We start from the raw sequence: 22,008 nt of genomic DNA on the forward strand, positions 1-22,008 counted from the left end.
AGGAACGCATGGACTGATGACGCACAGGATTCTGGGGGTTGAGTGTGTGGAGGGGGGTGATGTGTCTCCACCACTAGCGACTAGCTAAAAGTGCTCAGTTTTAGGAATTCCATCTGTGTGAAAGCAATAGAAATGTGGTATAGAGACGTTTAGAAATAGAAGCCCAGCAGTGGGCTCTGAGGTCCCGCGGATGTGTCGCTTGCTTCAACACTGTTTGGACTGAACCGACCCGGTGACGCCCCTTGCTCCAGGCCCCAACCACCCTCTAAACTTCTTTCCAGTTGCAACCTTCAGAATCAGCCCTCAGCTATCCTCGGCCACCGGGATTGGCCAACACCATTTTTTGAGCTTAACTCTTTATTATTGATCAACCATGAGCGCCCATATTCTTCAGAATTATTCCGCGGAGGTAGAGGCTGTCGTCAACCGCCTGGTCAACATGCATCTGCGTGCCTCCTACACCTACCTCTCTCTGGGCTTCTATTTCCACCTCCACCATGTGGCTCTGGAGGGCGTGGGACACCTTTTACAGGAATTGGCTGAGGAGAAGCGCGAGGTGTCAAGCCTCTCTTGGAAATACAAAACTAGTGCGGCTTCCGCAAGCCCTTCCAGGATGTGTAGAAGCCATCTCAAGATGAATGGGGTAAAACCCAGGACGCAATGGAAGCCACCATACTCATGGTCTGCCCGCGCAGACTTCCACCTCTGTGACTTCCTGGAGAGCCGCCTCCTAGATGGGCAAGTGAAACTCATCAAGAAGATGGCAGCCACCTGACCAGCCTCTGCAGGGTGGCTGGTCCCCAGGCGGGGCTAGGCGAGTATCTCTTCCAAAGACTCACCCTCAAGCCCCACTAGGAGCCTCCGAAGCCCAGCGGCCTTTGAGGAGTCCCTCTGGTGTCAGGGCTTCTCTCTGAAGCCCCTCTCTGCAACCACTAGACAGCTTTTTAAACATCCTGCAGCCCTCTCCCAAGCCTTCGACCAAATGGAAACAATAAAGCTTTTGGGGGGGGGAGGGGAAGAAGCCCACGTGAAGGTCGTTTACCAGATAATGCTTAAAGTGAAATGATTAGCTATGTGGCCTCAGGCAAGTCCTTTACTTCTACTTCTCAGAACCCATTTCCTGCCTTGTAAAATGAGGAGATGTGAAACAAAAGCAGGAAAATTGGGACTCAAAAGCAGACTGCTCTGGATTTGATTCTTCTCTTCTGGTTTAAATTCAAGGAATTAGGGAGTCTTTGCATCAAGGCAAGGACAGTACACTGGCAGACATCCATGGTGACATCTTCCATGGTGTGAAGTGTGTGGTTAAGAAGGTGGCTCTGGAGACAGCAATTACCATCAGGGTAACCTTAGGTAAGTTCATTAATCTCCCTGTGCCTCAGTTTCCTCATCAGTAAAATGGGATAGTAACTACCTTTATTAAAGGACACAAATATTAACTATTAATAGTAACGATTGGGAAAGAAAATCAGAGGGTGAATAAAAAGATTTTTTTCCAACAGCATCCCATTCTCTAAAATGGTACTCCAGCATCACCCAGGTGCTCATTACAAATTATTGGACCCCACCCCAAACCTACTCAATCAGAAACTATGAGGGGCAAGGCCCAGGAATCTGTTTTGGAATCTTTCTGGAATCTCTAGGGGATTCTTATGCATGCTAAAGTTTGAGCAGCACCGTTCTAGAATCTTCCTCCCCAAAGTGTGGTCCAAACCCCAGAATCATCAGCATCTCCTGGGAATTTGTTAGACATTCAGAATCTTGGGCCTCACTCTGGATGTGCTAAATTGTAATCTGTGTTTTCACAAGATCCCCAGGTATTTCTATATACGTTAAATCTTGAGAAGCACTGCCCTAGAACTGCATCTTTAATTTAGTAGCCTCTAGCCATGTGTGGCTATTAAAATTAAAACTAAATTAATTAAAATGAAATAACATTAGAAATTCAGTTCTTCAGTCACACTAGCCGTATTTCAAGAGCTCAAGAGTCACATGTGGCTAGTGGTTACAGTATTGGACACTGCAGATTACAGAACATTTCTACCATCTCAGCAGGTTCTATTGGACAGTACAGCTCTAGAATAATTATTACTATAATTATTTTTTTGTGACCACAGAGCATCTAGATGAAGCAGATTACGTGGGACAAGGTTGATAGACTCTAATGTTTAAATGAGCCAAGCAGGCGAAGTAAGTGAATGAAGTAGACGAGTTATAAGAGAATCAAAAGCACAAGGGCAATGGTAAGTGGCCAGTGATACTCCATATCCATGCTGGGACGACAACTGGGAGTGCTGGTGACTGTGGTAATCTGAGAAAAGCATGTTTAGATACAGCCAATGTTACCATGGAGGAGGCTAAGCCCAGCCTAGGATAGATTGTTCTATTTTTGTTGAAGAAGCTAGACATCTGGATTTTTATGTGATTCTTAAATTTTGATTACTAAGTCAAAATTTAAAAAATGCTGTGCTAGCCAAGGAAACACTCAGGAAAGCCTCGTTTGGCCTTGATGTTGTGACCTTGAAATCAAGCTGTCTAGTTCTGCCTTGCAAGGTCAGTTGTTTGCCTTGTGTATGTCCTCCTTTCTTGCCTCTGTTTCTTCTTTCTTCTCTTCTTTTGATCTTTTCTTTGCTTTCCCTTCCCTTTTTTCTTTTCTCTCTCCTCCTTTAATTTTTTTTTCATTCAGTAAGCATTTATTGAATGCTGTCTTTGTGCCAGGCATGGTGCTAGAGACTCAGGATACAAAGATGAATCAACATTGCCAGTCCACTCAAAGAGCCCACAGTTTCGTGGGAGACTCAGCTATGAGCATAGATAATGAGAGTGCAATTTGAGGAGTGTTGTAGTAGAGGTATGTCCAAAGCCTTATGGAGTGGTAAATAATGGAGTAAGCCAACTTTGAGGGGGAGGGATCAGAGAGGTCTTCACACACGTGGGATATCTGAGCTGAGTGTTGAAGGATGTGCAGGAGTTTTCCAGGTTGAAGGGCTGGGATAGAAGTGGGAGAGGGTATTTTTAGTGGAAGAAACAGCTTGGAGGCTTGACAGTACTTTGTGTGTTTAGCAAGAAAATTTCTGGGTGGCTGATGTGTAAAGTATTATATATAAAGTGATTTACTAGACCTCCTTGTTCTTAAAAGTTTGTCTGCTAGCCACTCTCTGCCACTATTTGAGCCACTTCCTCCTACCCCCCGGGCTCCTTTCACCCCAGCCTTGTACCCCTGAATCTACAACCTGCTTCTAGAACCTCACCCTCCACCTTTCCCCTCCCCTGCTGTCTTTCTACTCCCTTCTCCCTCCTGCCAACATCTTTCTCCATCCACTTAAAATTCAGAGTGCCCTTTACATATTCAAAACCATCTGGTGCTCAACCAACCAGAGGGAGAATAAAGATGCTGAGATTGTTAATCCATTTAAATGTCAATGACTCTGAGGTTTTTATTTGGATCCTGATTAAACAAAGTGTTAGAAACCTAAGACATTTTTTTTGAAGTATAGTTGATTTACGATGTTGAGTTAATTTCTGCTGTATAGAAAATTGACTCAATTATACACATATATATATATATATGTTCTTTTTTATATTCTTTTCCATTATGGCTTATCTCAGGATATTGAATATAGTTCTCTGTGCTGTACAGTAGGACCTTGTTGCTTATCCAACCTGAGACAATTTATGAGATGATTGGAAATTTGAACACTGACTGGATATTAATGATTGACATTTTTAGGTGTAATAATGGTATTGTGGTCATGTTAAAATGAAAGTCTTAATCTTTAGAGATGCATCGGATATTTATAGATGAATTGATATGAAGTCTGGGATTTGCTTCAAAATTACATAGCAGTGAGGGGAATTGAGGTACAGATGAAACAAGATTGTCTATGAATTGGTTATTGTTGAACCTGGGTGATAGGTACATAAGGGTTCATTATATTAGACTCTCTAATTCTCTGTATGCTTGCATATATATAATATTCAAAATACTCCATGCTATTTGTTGAATTGTGTCTTTCAAAAAGATATGCTGAAGTCCTAACTCCTGGTACCTCTGAATGTGACCTTATTTGGAAATAGGGTCTTTTCAAATGTAATCAAGTTAAGATGAGGTTATTAGGGTGGGCCCTAATCCAGTATGACTGGTGTTTTTATAAGAAGGGGGAAACTTAAACAGTCAACTAATATTTGACAAGGGAACCAAGAATACTCAACAGGGAAAGGATAGTCTTATCTATTGAAATAAATCGTGTTGGGAAAACTAGCTAACCACATGCAGAATACAGTTGGACCTGTATTTTATACTGCTTAAACGATTAATTTAAAATGGATTAAAGACTAAAACATAAGACCTGAAACCATAAAACTCCTAGGAGAAAACATAGGTGGTAAGCTCCTTGACATTGGTCTTGGCAATAATTTTTTGAATATGACACCAAAAGAACAAGCAACAAAAGCAAATATTAGTAAGTGGGACAACAACAAACTTAAAAGCTTATGCACAGCAAAAGAAACAATCAACAAGATTAAAAGGCAACCTATGGAGTGGGTGAAAAATATTTGTAAATAATATACCTGATAAGGGGTTAATATCCAAAATATATAAAAAATTCATACAACTCAACAGCAGAAAACCAAATAATTCCATTAAAAAATGGTCAGATGACCAGAATAGACATTTTTCCAAAGAAGACATAAAGATGGCCAACCGGTACATGAAAAGATGCTCAGCATCCCTAATCATCAGGGAAATGCAAATCAAAACCACAACGAGATACCACCTTACACCTCTTAGAATGAGTATCATCAAAAAACAAACAAAACCCCGAGATAACAAGTGTTGGTGAAGATGCAGAGAAAAGGGAACGCTTGTGCACTGTAAATGGAATGCAAATTTGTGCAGCCACTATGGAAAACAGTATGGGGTTCCTCAAAAAATTAAAAATAGAACTGCTATATAATCTAGCAAGCTCACTTCTGGGTATATATCCAAAGGAAACGAAAACAGGATCTTGAAGAGATATCTGCACTCCCATGTTCATTACCTATTTATTCATAATAGCCAAGATGTGGAAACAATCTAAGTGTCTGTCAACAGATGAATGGATAAAGTAGATGTGGTATATATACACAGTGGAATACTATTCAGCCACGAGAAAGAAGGAACTCCTGTCATTTGTGTCAACATGGATGCATCTTGAGGGCATTATGCTAAGCGAAATAAATCAGCGGAAGACAAATGCTGTATGGTATCACTTTTGCATGGAACCCCCAAAAGCCAAAAATCATAGAACAGAGAATAGAACAGTGGTTTACCAGGATAGGGGAAATAGGGAAATGTTGGTCAAAGGGTACAAACTTCCAGCTATACGACAAATAAGTTCTGAGGACCCAAGGTATAGCGTGGTGATTATAGTTAATAATACTGTATTATATACTTGAAAGTATACAAAAGTAGATCTCAAATGTTCTCACCACAGAAAAGAAATGGCAAGTATGTGAGGCAATGGAGGTATCAATGTTAGCTAATGGTGTGGTGGTAATCATTTTGCAGCATATAAGTGTATCAAATCAACATGTTGTACACCTTAAACTTTCATAGTGTTATATGTCAGTTGTATATCACTGAAGGTGGAATAAAACAGGAAGGGGGGAATTTGGACAGAGACACACAGGGGAAGTTCCATGTGACTGGCGGAGGCAGAGACTAGAGTGGTTAGATGCCAAGAAACCCAAGGATTGATGGCTACCGCCAGACTAGTAAGAGGCGAGGAAGGATGCTCCTCTTGAGTCTTCACAGGGAGCATGATCCTAACAAGACCTTGATTTCTGGCCTCCGGAACTGTGGGGCAATAAATGTTTGTTGGTCAAGTTACCCAGTTTGTGGTTCTTTGTTTTAGCAGCCCTAGGAAACTAATGTACTCCATAATAAAAAGTTAAAATAGTAACTACATAACTTAAACTCTTCTTTTCTTCTTTGCTTCCTCTTCTGCCACATCATAATCTAAACATCTTCAGATAGGTCCATCTTGGACATGATATTCTGTTACTTTGAATAAGGACAATGACAGAGAACTGAAAATCTAAATAAGAGGGAGAGGTTGAGGTAGAAGTAAGGAAGGTGGGATTAGAAGAAAACTAGACAAATGCATAAACCACCGCACAAAACTACACAGCCCCACAAGACCCCTAGAATTTCCTGAATAAGCCAAGGTCCTCTGGGCCTCTGTTAGTTCCTTCCTGGGGTCACAGACTTGGCTTTTGATCTTGGATCTGCCGTTTTCTAACTCAGAGACATTGGGCAAGCCATTCAATACAAAAGATTTATTTTCTCCTCAGTAAAGTGAGGGGGTTGGGTTACACCAGGAAGCCTTCCTTGCTTGCCCTACGTTGGCTCAGGTGCTCCTACATCATCTGAACCAATCTGTGCCTACTGTAGCGTGCATCACCTGCTTGTTATTGGTTACTGTCTATCGCTACTACAAGATTGTGAACTTCTTGAAACAGGACCTGTCTTGTTCACCACTGGATCCCCTCACTGAGTCCCTGACCTCATGCACAGTAGACCAACAAAAGTAGCTTGGTACAACGACACTGTATTTGTGATAATCTTATACAAATCTATGATAAAAATTCTCTTTCAGAGAGCTAGAGAAAAAGCCATTTGTTTGCATGTAACCTTTAACTCTTTACTCTGAGTTCTGCTAGGGACTGATCTTCTATTTGGCAGTCAGTCTCTGAGAGCCTCCCTCCCCACCGGGGCTTCCAACTCACTGAGCTCTGACATTGCTTGTGCATTTGGTACAATGCCCAAAACTGTGCTGAGGACAACTAAAGTGCTTGCCCAGGGTAGATTTTTTTTTTTTTAATTTTTGGTTATGCTGGGTGTTGCTACATGCAGGATTTCTCTAGTTGCGGCGAGCAGGGGCTACTCTTCGTTGCAGTGCGCGGGCTTCTCATTGCGGTGGCTTCTTTTGTTGCGGAGCACGGGCTCTAGGCGCGCAGGCTCAGTAGTTGTGGTACACGGGCTTAGTTGCTCCGTGGCATGTTGGATCTTCCCGGACCAGGGATCGAACCTGCGTCCCCTGCATTGGCAGGCAGATTCTTAACCACTGCGCCACCAGGGTAGATATCTTTTGGGTTGAAGTTTTGTGCTTTTCAATGATGAGAGTTAAGCCTTACAACTAGTTTCAGAGAGGAAACAAGAAAGTGACACAGTACTGTAGGTGTTTAACAAGGGCTTGGAAAGAAGGACGTTTGTTTGCTTAAGGGAAGACATCAGAACCGCAGATATGCACGTATTGTTGAAGCCCTGAAGAAAAATGAGTCAGGGAGAGCACTTCAAACACAGGCAGGTTGGTTTCTGCAATGAGTATCAAATGAGATCTTTCTTTAGGAGTGGTTTCATTTCAGGATAAAGGGGAATTTCACAGTGCACAGTTACTGTGTGAAAAATGTGTAATCTGGTTTCTAGCAATTTTGGCAGAGTGGTAGATACGTCAAGACTTTGGCATTTTGGTGAACTAGTTTTACAAAAAGTGTGGCTATTTCTTTATAAGGTGATTTCTAAGATCTTTTCTATTCTAAATTTCTGTGCGTCTCTGAGTAGAATTTTTTTCTATTCTATTTTCAAAATTATCCAAAGTAAGTTCTATCTAAGCTAAAAATTGATGGAAGGTATGACAAGAAAGTGTTAAGACTTTTCTTCCATCAATATATTCACATGGTTCCCTTAAAAAAAGTTCTTAAAATCTGCAAGCTTGTGTCACCATTCCTCAGATGGCCACAAGATGGCAGCCTTGGGCTAGTAGTAGGAGAAGGGTTCCCCCCCCCACCCCCCAAAAAAAGCACTTGTTAGTTGCTGTGATGTTGCAAAAAGAATCCAGATCTGGTTGTTTCTTTGCCTCTGCACCTCTACAGTGTGGTCGGCTGGTATCCTTGTCCACCACAGACATTTCATGAATAAAACCTAGAAGAAATCTTAAGCAATCCAGCAATTCTGAAAGTTGCTCAGGCCAGTATGCTGATGTCAATGCTGTGTGGAAGAGAAACACTTTGTTCACAAAGGGAGTGTGTGTGTGTGTGTGTGTGTGTGTGTGTGTGTGTGTGCGTGTGCGCACGCCAAGGACCACTGGTTATCTGAAACTTTGTGGTCATAGGTAGGATTGATGCAGAAGCTTAGAGATACATTTTAGCATGTTAGGAAATAGGGTGTAGGGAGGAGTAATACTGAAAATATAATTAAATATCACCAAATGATGTTAATAATGAATTAAGTGTCACTGTGTGGTAACCTTCAACAGGATAGGGACAGGTTGTTTTGTTGACCACTGAATCCCTTGAATATAAAAAAGTTGCCACACTTTGACTACCTTCTCCACCCAATTCTGGTCTTATTTGAACTGTTTCCTCCACAATGACACTTTTGGAGAATGGACCCAGAAGGACCTCTTACTGGACTACATTCCCCCTCCTCCCCATTTCCAGACTCTTTTCTGCCTCTATCTTGACTATTTTCAGTACAGATACACTTCCTATCCCAAGGATCTGTACCAGTGTTTTATTTACAGAGTGTGGTCTTTAGACACCCCTGCATCTCAATCATTTAAAAAAGTGTAGATTCCTGGGCTCACCTCATATTTATTGAATCTGAATCTCCAACATTGAGGTGCAGGGATTGTGTTTTTACTGATCTCTCATAGGTGATTCTTCTAATGTTTGAGAATCTCTGACATAAAAAGAACCCCTCACTGCCCTGGATTTTGGTGGGTCAAGGAAGATACTTCCTCAAATAGCCTGTAAAGTAAGGAAAGAAAGAAGATGATGATGATTGATTATGATGATGGTCTATACCATAATAGACCCACATGTATCTCAGAATCAGTCAGTCAAGGCCAGCTATCCCCCAATATCTCCCAGGAGAGATGCTGGATCATCATATTGCCAATAAAACCAGAAAGTAACATGATTAATTACTGCAGTCATTCAGGCTGAATTTAGTTTTGCAAAAAAAGTTCTTTTAAACGGTGGAACACAGGGCAAGGAGGATACTAGGGCAGGGATGGATAAATCTTATAATCTAATAGAGTTACCCCAAAGGTAGATGTTAAGACGATAACCCTTAGCTTGAAATTCATTAGCCTCTATCCTTTGAAATTGCTATCTTTTCACCATGACGCTCGACTGTTTTCAGTAGGGATTCCCCTAAGGGTCAATTTCAGCAGCAGTTTTAGGGACCAGTAGCTGATTCACTAGAAAGCCAGAAATTGGGCAGCAAGTACAACTAGTAAACAAATGTATGGTAAAACATAGAAACTGTAATAGTAATCAAAGAAAAACAGATCAAATAAAAATGAGGAGTGTGCTTACCTGTTAAATTAGCAAAATAAAAGTTGCAAGTGAAAATATTCAATGTATATAAGGGTTTTGTGATTCCAGCTCTCTTATGCACTATTGGTGGCACTATACATTGGCACAGCTCTTTAGCAATGCAGTTTAGGAATATGTATTTAGAGACACAAAAATGTTCATATTCTTTGCCTCAATATTCTCATTCTTGGAGATGTAGATCCTAAAGAAATAACATAAAACGTGGAAAAAAGCTTATATCTCAGAGATGTACATCACATCATTACTTAACATTATTGTTTAGCAAAAACAAAAAAGAAAGCAGCCTCAGTGTGCAACAATTGCTTTGTGAAATTTGATGTAGTTACTGTTTAGTTTGTTAGAGAGACATTAAAAATCATGATTATGAAGACAAGAGCAAAAACCTTATGAAATAATTTTAATGAAAAATATAAAATATACTATATATGATTGTTAAAAAAAGAGGCAACAGGCCACAAATTGAGTCACCTGTGCTAAGCCTACATCATCAAACTGAAACTTAATACCTAACCTAGTTGCAGATTCAATCTCCCCCCAGAATGTAGTTTTAACTAGTCAGTTCGGAATTCTCTGGTCAGGAAGAATGAGGTAGTCTGCCACATAACCCTTTTCCATCCCCCAAAGGAAGATGAGGTCATCTACTCTCTTCTCATCCCTTCCCCCTTTGCCTATAAAAACCTTCCATTTTGTACAGCTCCTCAGAGCTCCTTTCTACTTGCTAGATGAGGTGCTGCCCAATTCATGAATTGTGCAATAAAGCCAATTAAATCTTTAAAATCTACTCAGTTGAATTTTGTTTTTTAATACTGTATTATTTCCTGTGTATCTGTCTGTGTTTGAAATAGTGATTTAATTTTAAATGCAACTATGTATTAAACTATATACACATAGAACAGGAAAGAAATAGATAAAGTGATAAAGTTGGTGTGTTAAGGTACTCAGTTATGAATAATTATTTTTATTTTCTGTTTTCCAAGTTTTATGTAAGGCAGGGTCCTGGCTATCTCCATTTCCCCCTTCAGACCCACTCTCTGTCCTGTTTTCAGCTGCAGAGACTGATCAGTGGCGTTTGGCCAATGGGGAGGCCCAGTCAGAGAGTAGCGGGAGGGAGAAGAGTGAGCAGGTCCAGCCCTCTCCCTGCAGGATCACCGTGCACGACTCCTCTGGAGCAGCCCTCTCCTCAGAACTCTCTTCTGGGTTCCGGTGGCCACTCCGCCTCCTTATAAAAGGCACAACGTGAGGACTGTGAGTTTCAGTTTTACTTGGGGACTTACTGAGGACTACAGCCTGGGGGACAACCTCTCAGAGAGCTCTGAGGAACTGCTCTGAAGAGGTAAGGGGAGAGGCCAATATATATGTGATTTTGGCTAAGGAGTAGGTACAGCTCAGCACACATCTCAGTAGAAGGTTGCTGCTAGTCATGGGGAACAGATATCTCAGTTAATTATTTTTGTGCTTTTCTAAGTATGGGAAGATGCAAGAATCCGGGTTCATAAAATTTTTTCCTGAAATATAACTGTCTAAGGGCCTGTTTTGCCTGTTTTCCCAAAGCACAGAGTGCCTCATCCTGTCCTGAGTCCTGAATTCCTTTCAGGGTGTCCTTGTAGGTCAGTGACTGCAGTGGCTACTGACTTAATCCTTGTAGAATGGGATGGCAAGGGACATTCTTTATTTGCACCACTTTGCTGTCCCTTGTGGGTTTTCTATACCCTCTCCATACCTTTGAAAATAGTCTTTTTTACTAAACCCATATAGAATTGCCATAAATTGAGTGTGCCTTCTGTTTCTTGCTGAGATACTTACCGATACTTATATACTTTTATTTTCTGTATTTCTGAGGCTTTGACATCTAGGGCCTTACTAACCCTGGAGAGACTGTCCCTCCCAGGCTAGCCAATTCCTGGAGACAGTAAGCATCTCACCTGCAGGCATGCCTCTCACCTGCAGTTCATGCAAATGAACCAACCCTCAGCCCACACCCCTACCACCTCAGGGCCACTATTCCCAGGTCTTCATCACTCGAGGGCCAGATACCAGGCAACTAGGAACAACCCTTATACACCCAGGAGCCTGCTGAAATCATTCAAACTAGCCAATCCTAAACCTATTTACCCTGCCTCACCAGCTCCTTCTCACAGAAATCAAAGTAGAGACTAGCCCACATTTCCCCCATGCTTCCTCTACTCTGGACAGACCCAGAGCTTCCCAGCATTGCCCCACCCCCATCCCCAATGGCTTGGTATGACTCCTCCCTTTGGTAACTGTTGCCAACTAAAAATCGTCACTTGCCATCTGCCTTTCCAAGGATTAGGTCATAAGCCACTGCAGTTGCTGAGCTTCAACATACCCTGAAAGGAGTTCAGGAATGAGGCACTCTGTGCTCTGGGAAAAACTGGCAGAACAGGCATTCAGATAGTTAGATATTTTCAGATTTTATGAGCCCAATTTCTTGCATCTTCTCATATCTAGAAAAGCACTAAAATCATTAATGGAGACATTTGCTCCTCATAACTAGCAGCAACCTTCTGCTTAGATGTGTGCTTGACTACACGTATCTCCCTTCACTAAACTCATATATAATATTGATCTTCCCCTTGCCCTCTTTGGAGCCGTACCTCAGAGCTCTCTGAGAGGCTGTCTCCCAGGCCAGAGTCCTCATTTGGCTCCCAATAAAACAATTCACAACTCTCACCTTGTGCATTTCTTGTCAGTCAACACTGCAAATAACAAATTATCTTTTCAGTGGTAATCTCCGGATCTGTTGTCCTCACCATACCTGAATAATAAAACCTACATTTTAGAACAGATATAGCATTTTGATACTTTTATCATTTTTTTCACATATAATACCCACGAGAACCTGTGACATTGCAGAAGAGTCATAACTGGGAAATGTTATAGCTATGTGGTGGGCTTTAGCAGAAAAGATGTGTTTAAAAAAAAGAGGCCCCTTGGGCTTCCCTGATGGCGCAGTGGTTGAGAGTCCGCCTGCCGATGCAGGGGACACGGGTTCGTGCCCCGGTCTGGGAAGATCCCACGTGCCGCGGAGCGGCTGGGCCCATGAGCCATGGCCGCTGAGCCTGCGTGTCCGGAGCCTGTGCTCCGCAACGGGAGAGGCCACAACAGTGAGAGGCCCGTGTACCGCAAAAAAAAAAAAAAAGGCTCCAAATGAAGTCATTTGTCCCTGAAACAGCAAGACTTAATTGCAGTTTCAACTCCTCCCAGAAGTGTGTCCTTTTGAACAGTCAATCTGAAATTTCCTCATCAGCCCTACTGAGGTAACCTGTGTGACAAAGACTCCTACCGTTCCCTTCCCCCCAAAGAAGTCAGCCTGGACTGAAACAATCTTTTCTTTTGCTATTAACTTTTTGTCCCACCCCATTCTGCCTGTAAAAACCTTCCATTTTTGTACAACGTCTCAGAGCCTTTCTATTTACTAGATGGGATGCTGCCTGATTCAAGAATTGTTGAAGAAAGCCACTTAGATCTTCAAATTTACACAGTTGAATTTTTTTTTTTTTTTTTTTTTTTTTTTTTTTTTTTTTGGCGGTCCGCGGGCCTCTCACTGCTGCGGCCCCTCCCGTTGCGGAGCACAGGCTTCAGACGCGCAGGCTCAGTGGCCATGGCTCACGGGCCCAGCCGCTCTTCGGCACGTGGGATCTTCGCGGACCGGGGCATGAGCCCGTGTCCCCTGCACTGGCAGGCGGACCCTCAACCACTGCGCCACCAGGGAAGCCCGAATTTTGGTTTTTGACAGATGAAAACCTCTCCTTATTTCCTCAGTAGCCAAATACTCCCCTCAATGAGAATGCTATAGTAATAGTAACAGATAATAAAAAAGAGCAACTAAAAAATTGAAATATGAAGATATAGCCTAGTCAGTGGCAGGTTGGGTGTTTTATAGAGACAATCTTGAGAAAAATGGTTAGAGGTTTATTTTTTTAACGAAGCTTAAAAAGCACTGGGGATAAAAACAAAGAATAATTTAGAAAGATGTACTACTCGAAGGTGGTGCTGATGTATTAATACATGTTAGAAACGAGTGGCCGGGAAGCATCAATCTGCCTGAGCTGTGGTCATTTTTCAAGCCTGGATGAACGAGAAGCAAAATCAAATTGTCACAAGTAGATTTGAACGATATACTGGCAAATTTTCATGGCCAAAGCAAGACCAGGAAAAGCAATAGATAAGAGTGTCTCTGAACCTCTTTGCCATCATTTAAGAAATAAATTTGTTTCTACAGTGAATCCACCCTCAAGTCAGTCTTGCAAAGTAGTTGGGACTGTGCCATGATATTAATGTAGGTACTGAAAAAAATTCCTCAAGTCATCCATCTTACCCCTGAAAGTTTCTACAAGTAGAAACAGGAGCTGAGAGTGGGTCTGGTGGACCTCTCATCACTCCCTTGCCTTACAAATAACCATGGTCATTCTGCAGGGAAGGTTCAGACCTGCATTCTTTGTAACTCCAGACTTTGTTGTCCTTTTTATGAGCCAGAGGCAGTGAGCACTGTCCCCAGAGAGCACTGAGTTAGCAGAGACTGTGGTCACAGAAATTACTCTTGGAGCATCTTGAATTGTTAATAAAAATTCCAGGAAGCCCAGTAATTACTGGGGACAATATGGAGCTAAGCAGAGGAGAGGGGAGACAGAAGGGGGAAGGGAAGGGAAAATTTCCAAGAATTGACTCATTTGAGATGTCAGAAGATAAATGAGTACTTTTACTTCTAGCCCTTCCTTTCCCCTGGAAATGGAATAGATTAGCAGAGTGGAGGCTTCCCCTTTCTTTCTAGGGTATTTGCGTAGACTATACCTTTTTTTTAAAATTTATTTTTCAGCTTTATTGAGGTTAGACTATGTTTTTAGAACTGTTTGATTTCTTGAAGCCAGTTCCTGTTACTTGCACAAAGGGCTGATCGCTTTCTCTCAATTGTACATGAAAATGGATAACTGGGATTAAGATCCCTCCTTTAGAAAATGTCATATATACAAGATTTTCTTCGAAGCACTTTTTTCTTTTTTTCTTTGGTAAAATCAAAAGATTGGAAACAACTTTAATGGTCATCAATAAGGATTTGGCACAGATGTAAAAAACAAACTTATGGTTACCAGAGGGGAAAGGGCAGGGGAGAGGGATAAACTGGGAGACTGGGATTGACATGTAACACTACTATATAAAAAATAGAAAACGAAAAAGGACCTACTGTATAGCACAGGGAACTCTACTCAATACTCTATAATGACCTATATAGAAAAAGAATCTAAAGAAGAGTGGATATATGTATATGTATAACTGATTCACTTTGCTGTGAAGGTTCTGGGTCATTCTGATGTATTGAGAGGAAATGATCTTAGAAAGCATTCACTCCCACTTTTGTCTCATGCATATATTACTGATGTCCTTTCTTGATATCTTTATGTTAATGGAAATTGTAAGATATCATAGATACGTATAAACTGGAAAGAACGAGTAAAATGTTAACCAGCCTCTTAACAATGTCCCAAATAATTGTATCTTAACAATTATAACTTGGAAAAACTTTTTTTTTATTATACTGGGAAGAGTCCTGTAGAACAGGGATTGGTGAACTACAGCCTGTGGGCCAAATCCAGCCTTCTGCCTGCTTGTGTAAATAAAGTTTTGTTGGAACTTGGCCACACTCATTTGTTTATGGCTTCTTTCATGTTACAAAGGCAAAGTTGAGTAGTTGCAACAGAAACCACATGACCTGCAAAGCCTGAAATATCTACTAGCTGACCTTTCATAGAAAATGTTTGCTGATCTCTGTAGTAGAGGTGTGTACCAAAAAGTGTGGCATTTCTGTGCTCCAACATCCTAATACATGTTATTTTAAAACACTGACAGTCTTTCTCCACTGATGTATGTATCTTAACATCTGGAAGATAAATACTTTTTGGATGGACACTGTGTATACTTATCTTATGTGGTGTCAGGTGAAATATGTCTAAAAGTCCCTTGCTGGACAAATACTCTGAGAATCTTGTCTCAAATGAATATGTTTGGGAGGGAAACATATCCCCCAAAAGTGTTTGGGAATAAATGTGATATGAAAGAACAAAGGGCTCTGAGATCCCTGGAATGGGACCTGGGATTGATGAACTGACCAGGCGGGGGCTGTGCCGTACCTCAGTACCTCAGTGAGAATCTTACCAATCGCTGACTCTTCTCCTTCCCTGACCTCAGGCAGCAGAAAGCTTCAAGAGCATGAAGCCCATGGGCCATGTTCTCTGTCACTGGAATCTTCGGAATGGCCTAGAGATACCAATGGAGACCTGGCCTTGCTCACTCATGCCTCCCCTGGCAGCCCAGTACCAGGCAAAGCAACTAAGGTAAATCTAAGTCCATCCCATCCACTCTTTTAGGCCTCAGAATCCAGTCCATGAAAGAGTGTCCCCAGACCTAGGACTAATGAGTAGAAGTGGGAGAGAGTGGGAAGGAAAAAGAAATAACTAATTTCCTGTGACATCCAGTTTACTAGCTTGGGTGAGCTTGTCTGATTACCTTCATGTAGGTTGGGAAGAAAAGTAGTCATTAGAACAAGAGCTGAAAGTTCTAAGTTTTCTCCATCAGTGCTTCAGACAGAAAAAAGTCATCTGTTTTGTTTGAAAATTCCAGTGTCAGAGGTTCTGTCACTCTAACCCCTGCAGGAGCTAAGACTTAGGTATCGTCGTTAGTTGTTTGCATTCTAGCATTTAGAGAGAGCCTAAGACCATGTTCTTGGGGACATGGGCACACTGGGGAGCAGTTCCTCCAAAGGTGGGCATGGGGGACTTGTGAAGACATAACAGCCAATATGAAGGATTACTTATGAAAGAAGTTTTATCTTAAAACAAGTGTGACATGAGAGGTGATGTTGATTTAGACTGGGTGGTGGTGGTAGATTTGGAACAAAGTGGATTCTGAGAATATTTAGGGGTAAACTCAGTGGCACTTGGGTTGGATAGGAAATGAGGTGAGGAATAGCAAGTATCAGGATGATTCCAAGTGGGTGTGTCCTGCTCTGTGGCAGGAGATGCTACAAACTGGAAGAACATGGAGAAGGACTTGGATTTGGAAGGGAGGGATGGTTATGAGTTCAGTATTTGCCTTCAGATCAACTGATTACAATTTACAAAAAATTCCCTTCGGTCCATCTACACTGAAAACCTTTTTGAACCCTGATTGGGAAGTTGCAGGATTAATCCTGTATTAATAGAAGTGGGTAGAGAAATATTTGGTGGGGCAGGAGACTTTGGTATCACATTTATAACCTCCTCTGCCTTCTAAGGGTAGCTCTTTGATTGCTGGGCACACTGATGCCAATGCACAGGGACACAGCTGGATTACTCTGTATTCTAAAAGAATGAAAAAGCTGGGGTCTTGAGGGAAAATCCTCAAGGTCATGCACCATGTGCAGCTGGGTTGGAAAAGGCAGGCTCCAGGGGATGCACAGGAGAGCGAAGGGGCTGGGGGACTTGGATGAAGAGAAATGTTGAGGTTGTGTCCTCTGAGGAGTGCACTGCAGAACCTCTTCCATATCTCCTCTCTAAAGTCTTTGGTGGATGTTCCTTTGCTCCCCATGGAGAGAGCTGACATTCAGGTTACACGGCGGCCAGGGTGAAAGTGAACCACTCTCAGGGAGATGGGCATGGGGGGTGACCAGAGAGATGGAGGTCTGTATGCACTTACCTCCTGGTTCAATCTGCCCTTTCAGTGCTAGAAGACAAGGAAACAGAAGACAAATAAAAAGAACGCAAGGAAAAAATAAGGAAAGGGAAGGCAATGGAAAGGGAAGGAGAAGAGGATATTGTATATTGAATTAACTCATGCTAAGGGCAAAGGTTAGTGACTTTCAAAAGGAGGATAGCAAGTTGGCTTCCTCCCTCGCCCAGTTTTTGGGGGTATTCTAGGGATTGAGTGTGGATTTGTGTGCAGATTCAGGTATTTATTCATTCCTTCGTTAAAGATTTATCGAGTACTTTTTCTGTGTGAGGCAGGGGTACAAAGATAAGAGACATGGTCCCTTTTTATGTTTGCAGGAAATTTACTATTTAGCGGGAAGAGAGGCAAACAGGCAGAAATAGATCAATGTGAGCCTTGCTATAATAAGTAGCAAGAATAAAAGAATAAAAATGGGGCTTCTGGGTCAACCCTGGAAATTGCAGGAATGCTTTACTCAGAAGGTGGAAGAAAGAACATGAATTTTCCCAGCAGGTGATAGTGGGGTGAAGAGGGAAGCTATATCTGATATTTGGAAGAAAATAAATTGACTGGAGCTGATTTAAGCAGAATACTTACTGGAAGGATATTAAATAGTTCACAGAATTGCCAGGAGGGCTAAAGCCACTTTTGGAAAATGGGACAGGAGTAAGTTAGGCTAGGCAAAGCCCAAGATCAAGGCAGAATGACGCCACAGAGCAAGTTGGGTATAAACACTACTGTCGCCGCTGCTGAACAACTGTAAACCCCAATTGCAGCCCTGGTGCTGCTGCCCTTAGCAATCCCTGCAGCTGCTACTATGGCCTCTGCTCACCACCAGGTTGGATCCTTACCCTCCCTGCTTCTTTGCATTAATCTCTCTGATTGAAAGTTGCGGGTGGGCACATCTGATTGGTTGGGCCTAGGTCACATGCTGCCTCCCTAGTGGCAAGGGAGTCTGGGAAGCTAATAAGTGGCTTTTTTCAGCTTCTGTGTTGGAGATGGGGGAAGGGGGAGCAAAGATGAATTAGAGTCTTACATGTAGATTCGAAAAGAGAGCCAGTCCTCTAACTAGGAAGGGAATTCAAATGATAGGCAGTCCTCTTCTCCAAAGGAAGGGAGAAAGTGTTAAGGCAAAAGAAGGATTACGTATAGGTAATTGTATGTGAACATGTAACAAGGTTCAAAGGCATGAGCCATCATACAGTGCTGGGAGGCCTTCTAATAAAAGGAGATGGGAGAGAAGAAAGGGAAGGCTGGGAAGGTTGACAGGGGACTTGTTTTGAAGGCCTTTTGACTTTCCTGTTAGAAGAGTGTGGAAGATACATTTGGTTGCCCACTCAGTACCCATCCATCTTTTTTCCTTAACAGTGGAATTCTAATTTTAACTTAGGTAGCAATACACTCAGCTAAAAACACTTATTTCACTAGAATTCCTTGTAGCTAGTGGTAGCCATGTTACACAGTGCATGTAAATGACATATAAACTGAGGGGTATTGTCTCTCCCCTTTCTAGCTGATACTGATGTGAGGTCTGGAGATTTGGCAACCATCTTAGGACAATGAGACAACAAGCAGGGGATGAGGCCTATGCATTAAAAATGGCAAGCAGAAAGCTGGAAAGAGCCCTGTTCCCTGTTCCATCTGAGAATTGCCTATTCCCAGATTTCTTGAGACAAACCCCTTATGTATTTAAGTCACTAGAGTTAGATTTTTCTGTTAATTACTGCTGAATGTGATCCTGACTGAAAGAGGGAAGGAAATCAGCTAGGAAACTAATACAGTCATTTATAAGTGGCTTGAATGGGGGCAGAAGAGGAGGGGATTGGGCAGAGAGGAGGGACTGAAGATGTGAATGTGGTGAATGTGTATGCTCAGTCAAGTCTCAAATGGGATGGGGGCTGTGTGGATGGAATCTACTTCAGGTACCACAGAAAGCTATCCATAGCCTTAAGGTGTTAGGGAGCTCCATAAGAACACCTGGAAAGCATGGAGTGGGAGGGAGATTGTGAAAGTGGGCGAAGGGAGCAGAAAGGGGATGTGCAGGGTCTCAGACTAACCTCATGATTTCCTTTTATTACTAAAAAAAATACTGGATCAATATACACATTTTAGAAAACTCAGTTAAGCAAGAAACTATCTGTTAAGAAAATTAAAACCCCCAAATCCCACCACCCAGAGATAATAATTACTGCTAACATTTTGGTTCTTTCTGTCCAGCCCCCATTCACTCTCTCTTTTTTTCTGCCATTGTTGCCACATAAACGGTTATATAACTGAATTGTTTAACAAAAATGTGATCATAATATATACTGTTTTCCAACCTGTTCGACTTTTTGCATTTAGCAATGTATTGGGAAAGTCTTCCCATGTCATTAATATCATTTTAGTGGCTACATGCAGTGTTCCATCATGTGGATCTACCTATCATACTTTAGAAGTTGAACTTTTAAAAGTTTTTATTATCTCCCATTTCACACCACTTTTGGATGTGGTGGGGGAACCGTTGAAGGTGATTCTAGGATGGAAGGAGAGGTCGCATTAGCCTTGCCATCAGTTTTAATGAGATGATATCTTGTTCTGGCTGTGATAGCCTGAAAATTCCCGGCAATATTTATCTTCATTTTATTTTTATTTTGTGAACAAGGAACAAGATTCTAAAACCGTTAGTTACTATTTAGTATAAAGGGAATAAAGGCTATTCCCACTAGTGTAAACAGCGTATGTTTACAGCACTGACATTTACTGGCTTTTCTGTGAGACATTTAACTTCTCTGCAGTCGGGCCATTTAGCGGGCAGATAGGGGAAATACAGCCGGAAGAGTACGGATTATCGTATGACAGCATCTGTTGGAAGTGGGTAAAAAAGCTTCTTCCTTTTCCGCAGCGAGCAGGGTTCGAACCTGCGCGGGGAGACCCCATTGGATTTCAAGTCCAACGCCTTAACCACTCGGCCATCGCTGCCACGGAGAAGACGTGAAGGCGGAAATCCTTTAGTGTTAAAACAACTGGGCACATGCGCACCAGCCTCACGAGTGGGCGGGGCTTACAACTTCCGCGAGCTCTGCTGTGTGAGAGGTGGCTGAGGCTGACTGGCCAAATTGCGGGAATTACCCCGTGAACGCGAGGAAATAATAGAAACTCCCTTAAGTAGTTTAAGTAAACGCCTTTAAAGGCGAGTCTTAGAAGCCCTTCCCTGCGCTCGGAAAATCGAAAGTCGCAACCCTGCTTGGCTTCTGGTCTCTGACCTGGTTTTTGCTCTCCCGCTTCCTCACTACGTCACCGAGAAAACTGTGAAACAAAGATTCGTCTCGCTCAGTGCTCCGGGCCCGCGCCCTGGAAAGTTTCTGCGTCGCCGGCTGCGTTTGCCGCGTAGGTCGCGTCGAGCTCTCCTCTGAGAGGGAGGTGTGAGTGAAGGCGTGAGGAGTCGACCGCTGCCTGTGGGCTCGCTTCTCGCAGGCTCCTGCTCATTCAGTCATCTTTCATTCTTCTCCCCACAATGACTCCCTCGTTGCTGAGCCCTACTGGAAGAAATCGTGTCCCGAGTGTTTCCCAAGCTTTCTCAAGTGATGGGGAGACTTGCAGGTGGTTTGAGAACAAAGTTCTGTGCATTAGGTCTGCATTTTACCTTTAAATGCCATTAATTTCCTCCCTTGTTAAGTGTAGCTACTGTGCTAAGTGCTTTATTTACGTTATTTCGTTAAAGTTCTCAGAACCGGGTAGGTCTGTACTATGGTCGCTCACCTCAGAGAATGAGGCGGGGAACGAGGCACGAGAATTGGCGCTGGTGATAACCAGGGCGCACGCGCAGCTCCGTAGCACGTGGCGCCCCGAGAGCAGCAAGTTGTTTGTTGATGGAAGATTTCCAGAAAACAGTAGGGGCCTTTTACTATTTTAAGTATTTGTAACTGTTCAGGGGAACTTCATCTTTCTCATAATGTTACATTTCATATTAAGGCAGGAAGGCAAATCCTTGCACTTGGGAAGGCCAGATGTTAAGTGACCTCGCTTGATATTTGGGTGAATTTTCCTGAGACTTTTAAGTACCGTTTCTCTTAACTAAATAAAGGTGCTAAGTGTCTAGATCCATTTAATTGTGGAAGGAGAGCAAAATACCTGGGAATTGTAAGAATAAGTTTTATCTAATTTGAGATTTTGCTTTTAGAAATTTTCTCTTTTTGTTTTTAATTTGGGAGAGCTACACGGGTGGTCTCCATTTCTCTATGAATATTATATGGGAGCAATGTTATTCCTGACATTCCCAGGCATAAATTTTATCTATATGAACATTACTTGCACTTTTCCAATAGGATACTATCCAAGAAGAAGTAAAGTTTTGTCTTTTTTCTTTTTATCTCGTAGAGTCTATGTGTGCTGCGATAACCTATAATTTAATCTTACTATTTTATTAGTTGTATCTTGAAGTCTTTTAAAAATTCCTATCTTCTGTGCAGTTGAAGGATAATATTTAACGGAAAGTTCTATTACTCTTCCTTAACTTCCCCTTCCTCTTTTAAGAATTTTCTTCACTTGCCTAAAAGCTTGACAGTAATGGGAATTGATAATGGTTAAAATAGTTCAATCAGAAATTCTACTGAGGTTTTTTTTTTTTTTTTTTTTGGTGAGGGGAAAGGAAGACAGCAAAGGAAAAGAATATATTACAAAGTTAATGTGTATTTGTTAAGAACAATTGTGATTAATTTTTCTTTGCAGCATTTCAAAAGTGAAATGCCTAGATTTAACATTTAACTTTCAACTTATTTGAGTTATTGTAGGCTTTTTAAAAAATCAAATTGCCTTTTTTTTTTTTTTGCGGTACGCAGGCCTCTCACTGTTGTGGCCTCTCCCGTTGCGGAGCACAGGCTCTGGACGCGCAGGCTCAGCGGCCGTGGCTCACGGGCCCAGCCACTCCGCGGCATGTGG

The 22,008-nt window shown here is 42.1% G+C and overlaps 1 protein-coding gene and 1 pseudogene across 11 annotated transcripts in view; both read left to right on the plus strand.

Moving 5' to 3' along the window:
• The first annotated feature begins 30 nt into the window (after positions 1 to 30).
• LOC307175287 (ferritin light chain-like) lies at positions 31 to 936 on the plus strand (annotated as a pseudogene). The gene has a single exon. The product of its transcript is annotated as a ferritin light chain-like (transcript).
• A 210-nt stretch (positions 937 to 1,146) lies between these two features.
• CTNNA3 (catenin alpha 3) overlaps positions 1,147 to 22,008 on the plus strand; it is a 1,677,393-nt gene continuing 1,656,531 nt past the window's right edge. For 3 of the 10 annotated variants that reach the window (XM_079899778.1, XM_079899784.1, XM_079899783.1), the window contains exon 1: positions 20,439 to 20,700. In XM_079899778.1, coding sequence (XP_079755904.1) covers positions 20,655 to 20,700 — 46 coding nt within the window. In that variant the 5' untranslated portion in view covers positions 20,439 to 20,654. Of the gene's footprint in view, positions 1,354 to 2,077; positions 2,244 to 15,459; positions 15,738 to 20,438; positions 20,701 to 20,820; positions 20,961 to 22,008 lie in introns of those variants that run through there. The other 7 variants (XM_079899786.1, XM_079899790.1, XM_079899789.1 and 4 more) reach the window with 5 other exon arrangements.

Source organism: Stenella coeruleoalba (assembly GCF_951394435.1).
Source record: "Stenella coeruleoalba genome assembly, chromosome: 16".
NCBI classification, from domain to species: Eukaryota; Metazoa; Chordata; class Mammalia; order Artiodactyla; family Delphinidae; genus Stenella; species Stenella coeruleoalba.